Below are 12,488 nucleotides of genomic sequence, written 5' to 3' on the forward strand. Positions count from 1 at the left end.
ATGTTTTGCGTAGGGAGAACCATGAGGGTTTAACAGGTAGTGAAAAACAGTATGAGTGAGTGAGAGACATCAAGTTGCTTGGCCCAGTAGCCAAGCCTGTAAGGCTGAAGTCTTGATGCTCACACAAAGGCTCCTTGTGGGATGTGAGATCAAAGCGAGAGCTTTAGGGTTTCCGTGCTGAGTTTGTGATATCAACCTGTTTCCCAAGGCATTTGTCAAGGAGGTAACTGGGTTTAATATAAGTTTGTAGTTCAGAGGAAAAAAAACTCTCCAAACTGGAAAAATGTAATCGGAAGCCATTAGTTTATGGGTGATATTTAAAACTATAGATTGGATTATGTTGTTTAAGGAAAATATCACATAGGGAGGAGAGGATCCTACCATAACATAAAACTATAAACAAATCGATGTGTGTCCAAATTAAAATCCAAGTAAATATTTTAAAAATAGAGGCTCAAAACTCTTAACATTTTTGAATTCAGCAGATAATTATAGTTATAAGCTTATGTTAGATATTTTGATACTATTCCAATATTTTAGAAGAAGGAAATAAGTTAAAATCCAGGCATACAGAAATTTACTTCTGAATGTCAAAAACTGTTCCAATGAAGTGAAAGAAATCTGAGTTTGTGTTTAGTTGCATTTCTTCTCTTGTTCCTTCAAAACACCTTTGGGAGATAAGCATTACATCCCTCCTCACAAACGTCTTTGCTTTCATCAAATGATGAAAGCAGTATTATAGAGTCAGTGTGAGAGTTTCCCCTCTCTCGCCCCTCTTCATCATGTGATGGTGACAACCTTCACACATCTCTACTTCATTTTTAAAAAAGAAAACTAGTAACTCCTTATTTAATATTAAAAATTAAAAATATTAATCCACCAAAAGCTGTCCAAATGTGAGGGCTGTTTTTGTGACACGGTCTCACGTATCCTAGGCTGACCTTGAATTTACGATAGAGGTAAGGATAACCTTGAACTTCTGATCCTCTGGCTTCCACTCCTTAAGTGCTGGGATTTTAAGTGTTCCCTGGTATGCGTGGTTGATATTGTGTAAGAGATAGGATCCAGGACCTCCTGTGTGCAAGGTGAGTGAGCACCTTACCAACTAAGCTGTATCCCCTAGCCCATCCCAAGCCTTTTTATTTACAGTTAAAATTCAATTACAAATAAAAAAATACTATTCACACAATAGAAAATATTTTCCCACACATTAAAACCATAATATTTTATTCTTTTTTCTAAGCAGTATCAAGAGGAGATTTTAAAGATTAAAAGGTGAAATACAGCTACAAGTAGGAAATTCATGCCACAAAGTCTTGTACACATACTAGGGTATCTACTCAAAGGGCCTTTGTCAATTGAGACTAAAGGAGAACAGGACTATCTATAAGAATTTTAGTGATCCAAAGATAACATGGCTGCTCAGAGTTTCCTTTGTGAATGAGAAACGGTCTCCCTTTATTCTCAACAAAAGAACCAGAGTGAAATAGGAGTGGATAACAAACAGATCACATGCACCAGGAAAAAAGTGACTAGCACCAGACAGCACAGCCCACTTAAAGCCTTCTTGGTAGGAATGTGCTGTTTTTGTGAAGGTTGATGCAATTCTTGCTAAAATTGAGACAGTCAAGAAAAGCAGCAAGACTCAGGATTGTTGACAAATCTTTGTTCAAGGTTTTCTTCCACACTAAGTCTTAGACGGTTCTTTGTGGTGGTGTGGAGTTCAAGTTTACTGTCCAGCAGAACTCTAAAGAGCGAATATTTTTTATAGAAGAAAAATACAGCATGGCTTAACTTGATAACTCCTAAAAGGTGTGCAAAGCAAATGTCCTTTCATGGGAATTACCAAACAGTACAAGCAAAGGTTCCAGTTTTTTTCTGACTTAGAAGTCTAAGTACTTGTAAAACATTTAGAAGTCAAGAAACGTGTTCTTATGTAATTCTACAAACTTATCCCACTTTAAGGCTCCTAAAATTAGATGGTGCCTTAGTTGCGTCTGCTAGGATTAATTGTGGTTAACCAGTTCCCTTCTCAGAGTCCTCCAGACAGGTTTCCTCATTCAAAGAGCTCTGCAGCTTTCCCTTACGGTCCATCACACAACCGCATAAAGGATGCGCTGCGAAACTGCAAAGTCTCTCAGACCCACAGAACGTCCAAGATAGGTGGTCTTGGCGATGCCTCCAAGACACAGAAAATCTACCCATTCTCTTTGGCTCAACTGCCCTGGGTCTCAGCTTCCTCTCATCTTCTGTCTGTTATTTCCCAGGGAACACACAGTCTCATTGTTTCCCTGAATGCAGTGTACTGGCTTGTTATCACCATTGTTTACTCTCTGCCCACTGCGCTCTCAAGTATGGCTCAACTCAGTTCCCCAGAACTGAACAAAGAAATATTTGTTCTGGAAGGTATACTTTCTCATACTATCTGGTGTACTGTTTGGGAAGACTACTGAATGATACAGGCATGTGATGCAGGGACCACAGTTTCCCCTCCAGGCTCTTACAATGTTGGGCCAGCCATTCTCATACTCATGTTTGAATCAAATGACCCTTGGTGGGAGAGTTCCATACTGTGCATGGCAGGGTGTTTACTAACATTCCTGTCTGTACCCACAAGATGTCTGCTTAAATCTCTTCATCATCCCCTGTTGTGGCCACCAAAACTTCCTGTGGACACTGCTAGAATCTTGTGCGATGCAATACCACTCCACCTGAGAGTTGGCCATCTAGATGTATTTACCTCTAAGCAATTGTGTGTACATGTAGAATAAAAATCCTATTTCTATTATGCACATTTGAATGACTCCCTAAATATACCTTTTTTTAATCCTGAGGATTAAGCTAAGGCTTTGCGCAGCTTAGAAAATCAGCCTGTCACTGACCTGTATCCCCATCACAGTAAAACAACTTTTGCAATTAAGTCAAGAAATTATAGTAAGCTCCGGTAAAAGCCCAGCCTATTTCACACTGACATAAAATGACTGCCCGAGGCTGTCCCTGAAGACCTTAGCGACAGCTCTCCTTGCACACATTCACCATTCTCAACTCAGTGAAAAATCCAAATGCAACCTGCTTCAGTTGCCACGGTTTAAATACAGGTATATGTTTATTAAAGTGCCAGTCACTCTCTGAGTCAGAAGGCTGAAAATCCATTTAAACCCAGTGGATACAACCGACTTCAAAACCCAAGGTAGAATTTATGTGTAGATCAAGAAGCCGATTTATTTGATAGATGGAAAATCAAATTAGTTTTAGATCTGAGTAGAAATGGGACTGTATTTTCCTCAGTTTGGAGAAAACTGCGGAACTGGTGCATCCTGAAACAGTCACTCAAAATTTTCTCCAAAGAAACTGTGAGTCAAAGCAACACTGATGAGCAGCTATGCCGGCTTCTTGCTGCGCAGCTGGAATAGGGTTTGGGCAGTCCTTGCATGAGGAGCTGGAAGAAGGTCAAACATGATTACTGGAATGTTAAGCTCACTCTCTTTCTCTGCTGCGGCCATGATTTCTCTTTTCTCCTTCCCTGTCTCACCAATTGTTCACTCCCCAAAACTTAGTGTGTTGAAAAGAATCAGACTAATGCATTTTATTATTTCTAGATGCCTTTGTATAATGCAAAGAAGACTAAGGCAACATAGTAGTAACACCATCAGCAAGGCTGTTTGGGATGGGGCAAAGGACTTCAAAACTATAACTTCAGGTGGCCATCAAACAAGTTTCCCTCTCTCGTACAAACAAGCTTCATAAAGAGATCAATACAGAGTGACTTGGTTGACTAGGGAGAACCAGTCTGTTTGTATAACACAAAGAGGGGGTTTCTGCTTATAAGGTTGCAGTTTTCTAAGGTGCAAAACTTTTCTCTATTACAGGTTGGCTTATATGTTTGTTTTAAAAGTCTAAATATTTGATCTTTTTCTATTCATGGTTCATGGTCTGGGCATGACACTATTTTGCTTACCCTTTGTTAGTGCCCTTGTGAAAGGCTGCCGCTGTCTGGAAATTGACTGCTGGGACGGGGCAGAGAACGAACCTGTTGTGTACCATGGTTACACCCTCACCAGCAAGCTTCTCTTCAAAACTGTCATCCAAGCGATAAACAAGTACGCCTTCGTGGTATGTGCACATCTCTGCCGTACTCATTTAGAGACCACTGTTCCCAAATTCTTTAGAGTGTGGCCTTCCTTTAAATCTGTGACAGTTTAAATTGTGAACTGCAACAGGCAGCAAAATCTACGTGGTGGTGAGTGGTATGTTTATCCGAGTACAAGGTAATGCGAGTTCATGTGACTTTCTGTTTAGTCTTGTGTATGTTAAGAAATACACTTATTTTTATTATATGTCATAGACCCGAAGTTTGAGATGCACCAATCTAGACAATAGTGAGAATTTTACCCATGCCCAAATATTTTACTTTTAAGCTAAAAATAAACAGTGTCAACTATCCATCATCTCAATTGCTGACCTTATTTACAACTATACTTGTATAACAAATAGTGTTCTGAAGTATACTTTGCAGCTTAAATTGATTATCTAATTCATTGGTTACAGATGCAAAGATCTAAATTCCATAGCATGAAGCTCTTTTTACAAGTCTGACCTGATTTGGGCTGATTTTTAGCAATCTCTCATAAAATTTTTAAAGGAGTTTTGAACAATAGTTGGCTCCATTTTCCAAGCTGGTTAATTGTATTCCTTCAGAGTGTCTGTTTGGAAATTTTAATATAGCTGATTTGTTTTCCTTAGAATTGCAATTGGGCACGGTAGTGCACACTTTTAATCGGGAGGCAGAGGCAGGTGGATCTCTGTGAGTTTGACACGAGCCAGCTCTGTAGAGTGAGTCAGAGCTGCAACTGTTGTACCATCAAAGGATTTAATTTAATCTTCCTCAGTAATTACTTAATAAACATGTACATAAGATAGGTAGCTGGCACATTCAATAAACTCAATGTTCTCTTATGAACCTATCACCTAATCTATAAACACGAACTAGAAATCACAGTGTTATATTTACTTCTCACCCATCATGTACATCAAAGTGACTTAGAGGCAAGCCACATCATTCCCAGTTCAAAAGGTTTTTGGAACAAAAGCTGGACTCCACCCTTAATTCACCACGACCCTGTGACCAGTTTTCTATGACCTCTGAGCTCCCTTGCTGTCCATCCTTTGTTCACTTGGTTTGTTTTTCAGGTACATCTAAAATCTATGTGTACATAATGCTCCATTTGTCTGAAATGCTCTTCCTAAATGTTTGAATGACAACCCTCACTTAGTTAAGGATAACTAGATTCTACAAGGCAATAGAGACAGCCTTAAAACTCAAAATACTCACAAGGATGTAGAAATCTACATTTTCCAAGACTCAAAAGAACAGAGATGAGCAATTGGACAAGAAAAATAATGGGATGGACTGGTGAGATGGCTCAGGGTGTAAAAGTGCGGGCCACCAAGCCTGCTAAACTGAGGTAGATCCTGGAACCCACAAGGTGGAAGGAGAGTGCAGACTCTTCAAGTTGTCCTCTGACCTTCACACATGTATCATGGTAAGGGTATGCAAATACATGTATGTGTGCACACACACACTGAATAAGCATAAAAATTAGAAATAAACCAATAAAAGACATTATAATTATTAATTTTGAAGGAAAGAATAGATTTTCTCTACTTTCAGGAGAAATGATAATGAATATAAGTATATATATATACTTATATATATAATATATATTTATATATAATATATTTATTATATATAAATAGTATATATATATATATATATAAATAATCCCAAACATCCCACAAGCAATTGTGAGAGATAGCAAATGAATTCAGTAGAATTATAGAATAAAAAAACAGTAAAAATTTATAACTTTTTTTAAATTAAAAAATGACCTAACTGAAATGAAATTTGAAAAGAAACCCCATTTATGGTAAATAGCATATACTATGTGTGACTAAAGACGAAATACAACGATGCACATCTATGTGAATGCTGTAATGAAGCCCATTATTTTGTTAATTAAGCTTACCTCCTGCACCTTTGGGGGACTTTCCACAATGCAAGGTCTTCTCGGCAGGTTTTTTTCCCCTAATACATTAAGAATACATTGCAGTAGTTTCTATGGTATTGTATACAGCTTCATAGATCTTTTGGGGCCAGGGTTGAGCCCTGAGAATTGAAGTCAGGGTTTTGTGCATCTAGGCAATGCTCCACCAATGAGTCATATGCCCACTTCTATTTTTTATTTTTTATTTTAAGGCAAAGTCTTACTTAGTTGTCAAGACTGTCCTTAGACTCTTTAGCGCAGGTTTGCCTTGACTAAGGGTTCTTTCCCCACAGCCTCCTGATTAACTGGGATTAGAGGCATAAGCCTTCAAGTTTTTAATTTCTTGGTAATGGATTTATGTCATTTCTTTCCATGGACGTGATATCACTTACAGAAACAAAGTTCCACTTGTGGGTGATTTGGGCTTTGTTCCTGCTTCCAAGGCAAGCAAGAGTACTCCTCTTTACACAGAAGCCCTGGGTTTTCCAGATACAAAGATAGTTTTCAGTTTAAAGTGTGCTGATTTTGCAAAGACTGTTGGAGATGTTAGAGATAAGATGTTTAGATGGATTGCATTAGGGCAATGTAACAGTTCGGATGCATAACCATAGCAATGGTTTATATTCTAGTCATCTGAGTACCCGGTTGTGCTGTCCTTGGAGAACCATTGTTCCCCCAGCCAGCAGGAAGTAATGGCTGACATTCTGCAGAGTACCTTTGGAGATTTCCTGCTCTCTGATATGCTTGATGAGTTTCCAGATACACTGCCATCTCCAGAGGTAACACTTTGAGATGTCCAGATGAATGGAAAAAAAAAGAAGAAAAACAAAAAACAAAGACCACATCATGGTCACCTTCTCATGTAGGTTAGAGAGGGTGGGTTTTGATGATTTCAGAGAGAGATCTCTATGTATTGCTAGAGGAATGTTCTATTAAGTTTAAGTTATATTGGTGAAGAAAGAGAACATGCAAACAAAGGACTTTCATACAAACTGGCGACTTTTGCTAGTTGTCAACTTGACATAGTCTAGAACCACCCGGAAGCTGAACTCTGGGCCTGTCTGCTGGGGTATTGCCTTGTTTGCATTGACTAGCGTGGGAAGACCCATCTTGAAGGAACCTGGGCTATCTAACTGACAAAGCTGAGCACTGGCATGCCTGCATTCACTGCTCTCTGTCCTGACTAGGAATGCGACAGGACCCGCTCCCTCCCCCAACCTTCTGCTGCTTCTGTCCCTTCCCTGCTAAAATGGAATGTACTGTGGAACTATAAGCTGAGATAAACCCTTCCTCCTTTAAGTGGCTTTTGTCAAGATGTTTTAGAACAGTAACAGGAAAAGAACCAAAGCAGAAATAGAAGTAAAATCCACTTCTGACAATGTTCTTCACATTACCCTTGAGTCCAAACTAGGAAAGCATTTTAATATAAAGCCTCAGGAATCTGATATATTTTATTGGCAAAAGGTTAAGAAAGAGGTGGGATGCCCAGGCAGCAAACAGAATTCATGCTTCAAATATCAACAAACAGGGAGTAAACTCCCACCTCCAAGTCAACCCCCAGGACTCCCGTCTGTCTATCTCCTCTTCACCTACCCCAGAGCACACTCGTGTCACCACAGTCTCCCCACTGATGGATCCCACTAGGTCTATCTCTGAACACACGTGACCTGTTTCCCAGCAGCATACAGGACCCAGGGCTCCTCCGTTCTTTTCTTTCCTTAAAACACCTACTTCTGTTCCAACGTTGCCTCAGCCACGACTGCAGCATGACTTGTTCTCTCAAAGTCACTTTTCTCAGATTTCCTTGTCTGACCATAACCCCAAATGTCATAAAATGGTAAGTGAACTTTTTTTCCCTTACTAGCCTTATCTAACAACCAATATTTGAGTTTTGATGTGTCTACAGTTTTAGTAATATAACATTATTTTGGCGTTTTTTGAATATTTTTTCTCATGTCATTTAAAGATGTGAGGAATTTAGAGAAATGAATGTGCTCACATGATAGAACTAAGACAGACAACATAAACTTATTGGTGAGTGTAAAAATCATGACTCTTTAACCTCTGAAGAATGCTCGGAGACTAAGTATGCTCAGTCGATAAAAGCCATAAGAATTCATGCAAAGTGCTGGACATAAGTCACCAAAGATGCAACTCAGAGCCATGATCCAGTTCTGAAAAATTTTGAGCAATTTTCTCTAAATGTTGTATCCTGTTAGCATGTCTTCTTTCTTGTGTTCCACCACATGACTCTCATTGAGGTTTCAGTTTCCACACTACAGTAAGGAGGGGGTTTCTGAGAAATCAATGAGTAATTAAGGTCCCTTTCTACACTGTGTTCAGTCTTCAATGTGAGAGATAACTGCCTGGGTACACGGTGACTTAGCCTTATTTCAGCCCCACAATGTAAGATTTTAAAAGCCTTTCTTAAAACATTAACCAGTCCATATTAACTAGTCCATAGAGCTCCACAAACACTTCTACAGCGAGGCAAGCCATTCTGAAACTGTAGAGACTTGCATGGATTTTACACGTTCACTAGGAAATGCACTTTGATGAATTTATCCGCCACCAAAAAGAAGGAAAACATCCACAACAGAGTTCAAACTAGAAAAGCAGTTGGCTTTCTATCCTCATTCATGTTTTGGGTGTTTAGTGGGGACCCGAAAAAGGTAGATAAAATATGGTGAGGGAGTATTGAATGCAGCGAATGGACACGTGAGTCGTGAAAGATGATGTAAGATTCTGACTTCTTAATTGTGAAGTACATCCCAAAGTGTGTTCCTTTAGCAAGCATCATTCACAGTGTCTTTGGCATGTGGGCACAGAATACATTTTGGTAAATTCCATATTAGAGAGTAATGAAAGAGCCGTCACAAAAGAGAAGACTCAAGGTGTGAGGCTGTCGGAAGGAAGGAAGACGAAGGTCTCCTTAGGGGGAGACTTTATGTCACAACATCTATTTCAGTATTGTATGTGATATAGCAGACACTCATGTATATTAATGAATTTTTTGGAAAGGGTGGGAATAGTTGAAAAATATATCCAAAGGCTTCGACGTCAGAGTGACTGACCCTCCCTGAGGGAGGTAAAATTTTGTCACATCTGTGATTTGATGGACTGGACATACTAAGTAGTTGATATGTGTATGGGTTTCAACTGAAGAAACTTTATACGTTTTGAATGCAATGCATATTAGATGTCAGACAAGCTGATGGGCATTTTTATAGGCCTGCTCCCATTGGATGGTTTTATTGTTGAATGAGAGTATTGCATCTACTGCCAGAAGTTGTAACCTTTTAACTTCAGCAATGTGACAAACATTTCAATGTACATGCATGCACTTTCCGACCTTTTTCAAACTTATGTAGTAGCAACTTGTGGAATATGGAAAAAGTCATTTATAGTAAGTCTCCACGGGCTTCTTTTAGGGTAAATTATGGCCAGGACTGCAATCCCACTGGTTTCTAATAAGCATGAATGATCTTCTAAATCACAATGAGGTCCCTGGCATACCTTGCTACTGTAGGTTATTTCCCAGACTCAGCCTTGCTTTCTTTTTAAATATTGTACACATGTTGGGGTATTTCCTGAGATTGCAGCAATGACTTGCTTGTAACTATGTCTTGTTTCCAACTGTTTTTTATAGGCACTAAAATTCAAAATATTAGTGAAAAATAAGAAAATAGGAACCTTACAGGAAACTCGTGAGAGGAAAGGGACTGACAAACAGGGCCAGGTGATAGAGTACGAGGAAGATGTCTATGATGATGACAACGAAGAGCCACTAAAAGAACCAGAAACACGAGACATCTTTTTGTCAAGGGTCCAGCAGGAAAAGGAGAGAGATCCCTCAAAGCTGACCAGAGGAGCACTTTCCAAGAGGAGGGTGAGAACAGGTTTCTTGAGAATTTTACAAACTATCCAAGCTTTCTAAAGTTCTTGGTGAGGAGCTGAAATGATTTTATTTAAGAGCGTCGGTTTCCTCTTAATGAAAGCTTGAGTCCAGTTTAAAATCTTGCTTGAAAGAAGTTGCCAGTGGATAAGAAGATGCAAAATCTATCTCTCTTTCCGGAGTAGTTTTTCCTAAAGAACTCGCTGGAGTAGACAGTTATATACACTCATATGTAATAGGCTCTGCACAAGAGTAGTAAGGATACAGAGGGAAATAGCACAATTTCTCTCCCCTGTAGCAGATGCAGCAATAGAATCAACGCTCATGCCGCACAGCATCCTATGTATCTGTATTATTACGTATTACGTTAAAATGCATGCATTGTGTTCGGTGCTGCTCTCCAGCAGGGCTAATGGAGATGAGGACTGATTCCCCCCCTTGCATGAATGGTTCATGGAAAGGAACCTTTTTGTTTTTTTGAAGATTTTATTGAGTTCCACATTTTTCTCTGCTCCTCTCCCTGTTTCTCCCCTCCCCTTCAACCCTCTCCCAAGGTCCCCATGCTCCCAATTTACTCAGGAGATCTTGTCTTTTTCTACTACCCATGTAGATTAGATCTATGTATGTCTCTCTTAGGGTCCTCATTGTTGTCTAAGTTCTCTGGGATTGTGATTTGTGGGCTGGTTTTTTTTTTTGCTTTATGTTTAAAAACCAATTATGAGTGAGTACATGTGATAATTGTCTTTCTGGGTCTGGGTTACCTCACTCAAAATGCTGTTTTTTAACTCTATCCATTTGCCTGCAAAATGGATGTTATTTTTTTTTCTGCTGTGTGGTACTCCATTGTGTAAATGTACCACATTTTCCTTATCCATTCTTTGGTCGAGGGGCGTTTAGGTTGTTTCCGGATTCTGGCTATGACAAACAATGCTGCTATGAACATAGTTGAGCACATGTCCTTGTGGCACGATTGAGCATCCTTTGGATATATATACACAAAAGTGCTATTACTGGGTCTTGAGGAAGGTTGTTTTCTAATTTTCTGAGATATCGCTACACTGACATCCAAAGGGACTGCAACAGCTTGTATTCCCACCCGCAATGCAGGAGTGTTCCCTTTACTCCATATCCTCAGTGGAAAGGAATCTTAACTGCGGGATAGCTTGATGTAGTGTTTCACACCAGGCAGCCAGAACTTCTTGGTGCCTCTTTGGGCCTATTTTCTCTATGTTTGGATAATTATTGCAAAAAAATATCAGCATTGAATAATTTACAGGATCAAACACAGTGTGTGCCTGTCTGGGAGAGAAGCCTTTGTTTTGAATGACTGCCACGATATGCCAATTTGCACCATTTTTTTGGTGCTGAGGTGGTCAGCTCTGACTGGGGAGACCTCATGGAATTATTTGTATTTAGGAATCTGTCCATTTCATTTAGGTTTTTCCTTTGGATATAAGGCTTCAAAGTATTCCTACTAATCCTTTGTACCTCCCTAGAATCTGTTGTAGCACCCTTTCTTGTCTTTAACTTTAGTCCTTCTGAAATACTTTCTCTTTTGAATAGTTTGGTTAGAGGTTTATTGATCTTGTTTATTTTTTTCAAAGAGCCAACTTTTTGTTTGATGGGTTCTATGCGTTGATTTTTAGTTTCCACTTTATCAGATTCTGTCTTATCTTTTAAATTAACTGAATTATCATTTTTCAGTTGCAGGTCTTTTACAAACAATTTTTCTTTTAATCTTCTTAAGTTTTTACTTTTTTGTAGTTTCATCTGCAAACACAATGTGTTTAGATTATATTCACTCTGTGTCTCCCTTGTACCTCCTGTCACTGCCCCTGCATACACTCCTTTCTCTCAGTGAATTCTTCTTCCTCTTCCTCCCCCTCCTACTTTCCCCTTCCTCTCCCTATTCCTTCTTTCCTTCCTTCCCTCTCCTCCTCTTCGTTCAATTTATGTTGCCTGCATGTTCATCTTGCATGTTCATCTGTATGCTCGTGGGTGTAGGGCAAGCAATTACAGCCACACTACTGCAGAAAACTGACTTTGTTTCCTCAGTGACCCTCAGCTGCTAAAAGATCCCCAGACACCTCTTCCCACTCCTTGGTAGAGGTCTGGTTGGCCTGAGCTTGTGGGGGTCTTGTGCAGGCCACTACATCTGCTGTGAGTTCATCAGTGTGATGGCCATGCTGTGTCTAGAAAACATTCTTTCTCAGCAATGTTTCTTGACGTCTGGCTTCTATAATCTTTCTGCTTCCCTTCTGCAGTGTCCCCTGAGCCTTGCAGGAGTATGATATAGACATCCTCTATTGCTTTGGTCTTCACTATTGCTTGTCACATTATTATCTTTGAGCTGGGTATCATTATACTAAGAGAGACCAGCCAGACACAGGCAAACACTGCACAGTCTTTCTGAATATGGGAATTACTATATAAATATATGCATATGCATATGTATAGATGCACATACATGCATAGATATGACACAGAAGTAGGAAGAAGATGAGTAGAGGGGATGAAGAAATAGAAAGGACTGAAATGGAACTAAGAGA

The 12,488-nt window shown here is 39.5% G+C and overlaps 1 protein-coding gene across 4 annotated transcripts in view; it reads left to right on the forward strand.

Moving 5' to 3' along the window:
- The window catches only part of Plcz1 (phospholipase C zeta 1), a 51,960-nt gene that overhangs the window by 23,119 nt on the left and 16,353 nt on the right, over positions 1-12,488 (forward strand). For all 4 annotated transcript variants that reach the window (XR_015737413.1, XM_087904029.1, XM_087904027.1 and 1 more), the window contains exons 6-8: positions 3,969-4,113; positions 6,674-6,823; positions 9,694-9,933. Coding sequence is in view for 3 of the 4 variants with exons in the window: in XM_087904029.1 (XP_087760155.1) it covers positions 3,969-4,113; positions 6,674-6,823; positions 9,694-9,933 (535 nt within the window). In the remaining variant the exon portion in view is untranslated. The remainder of the gene's footprint in view (positions 1-3,968; positions 4,114-6,673; positions 6,824-9,693; positions 9,934-12,488) is intronic.

Source organism: Myodes glareolus, chromosome 3 (genome assembly GCF_982192425.1).
Source record: "Myodes glareolus chromosome 3, mMyoGla1.1, whole genome shotgun sequence".
Classification (NCBI taxonomy): domain Eukaryota; kingdom Metazoa; phylum Chordata; class Mammalia; order Rodentia; family Cricetidae; genus Myodes; species Myodes glareolus.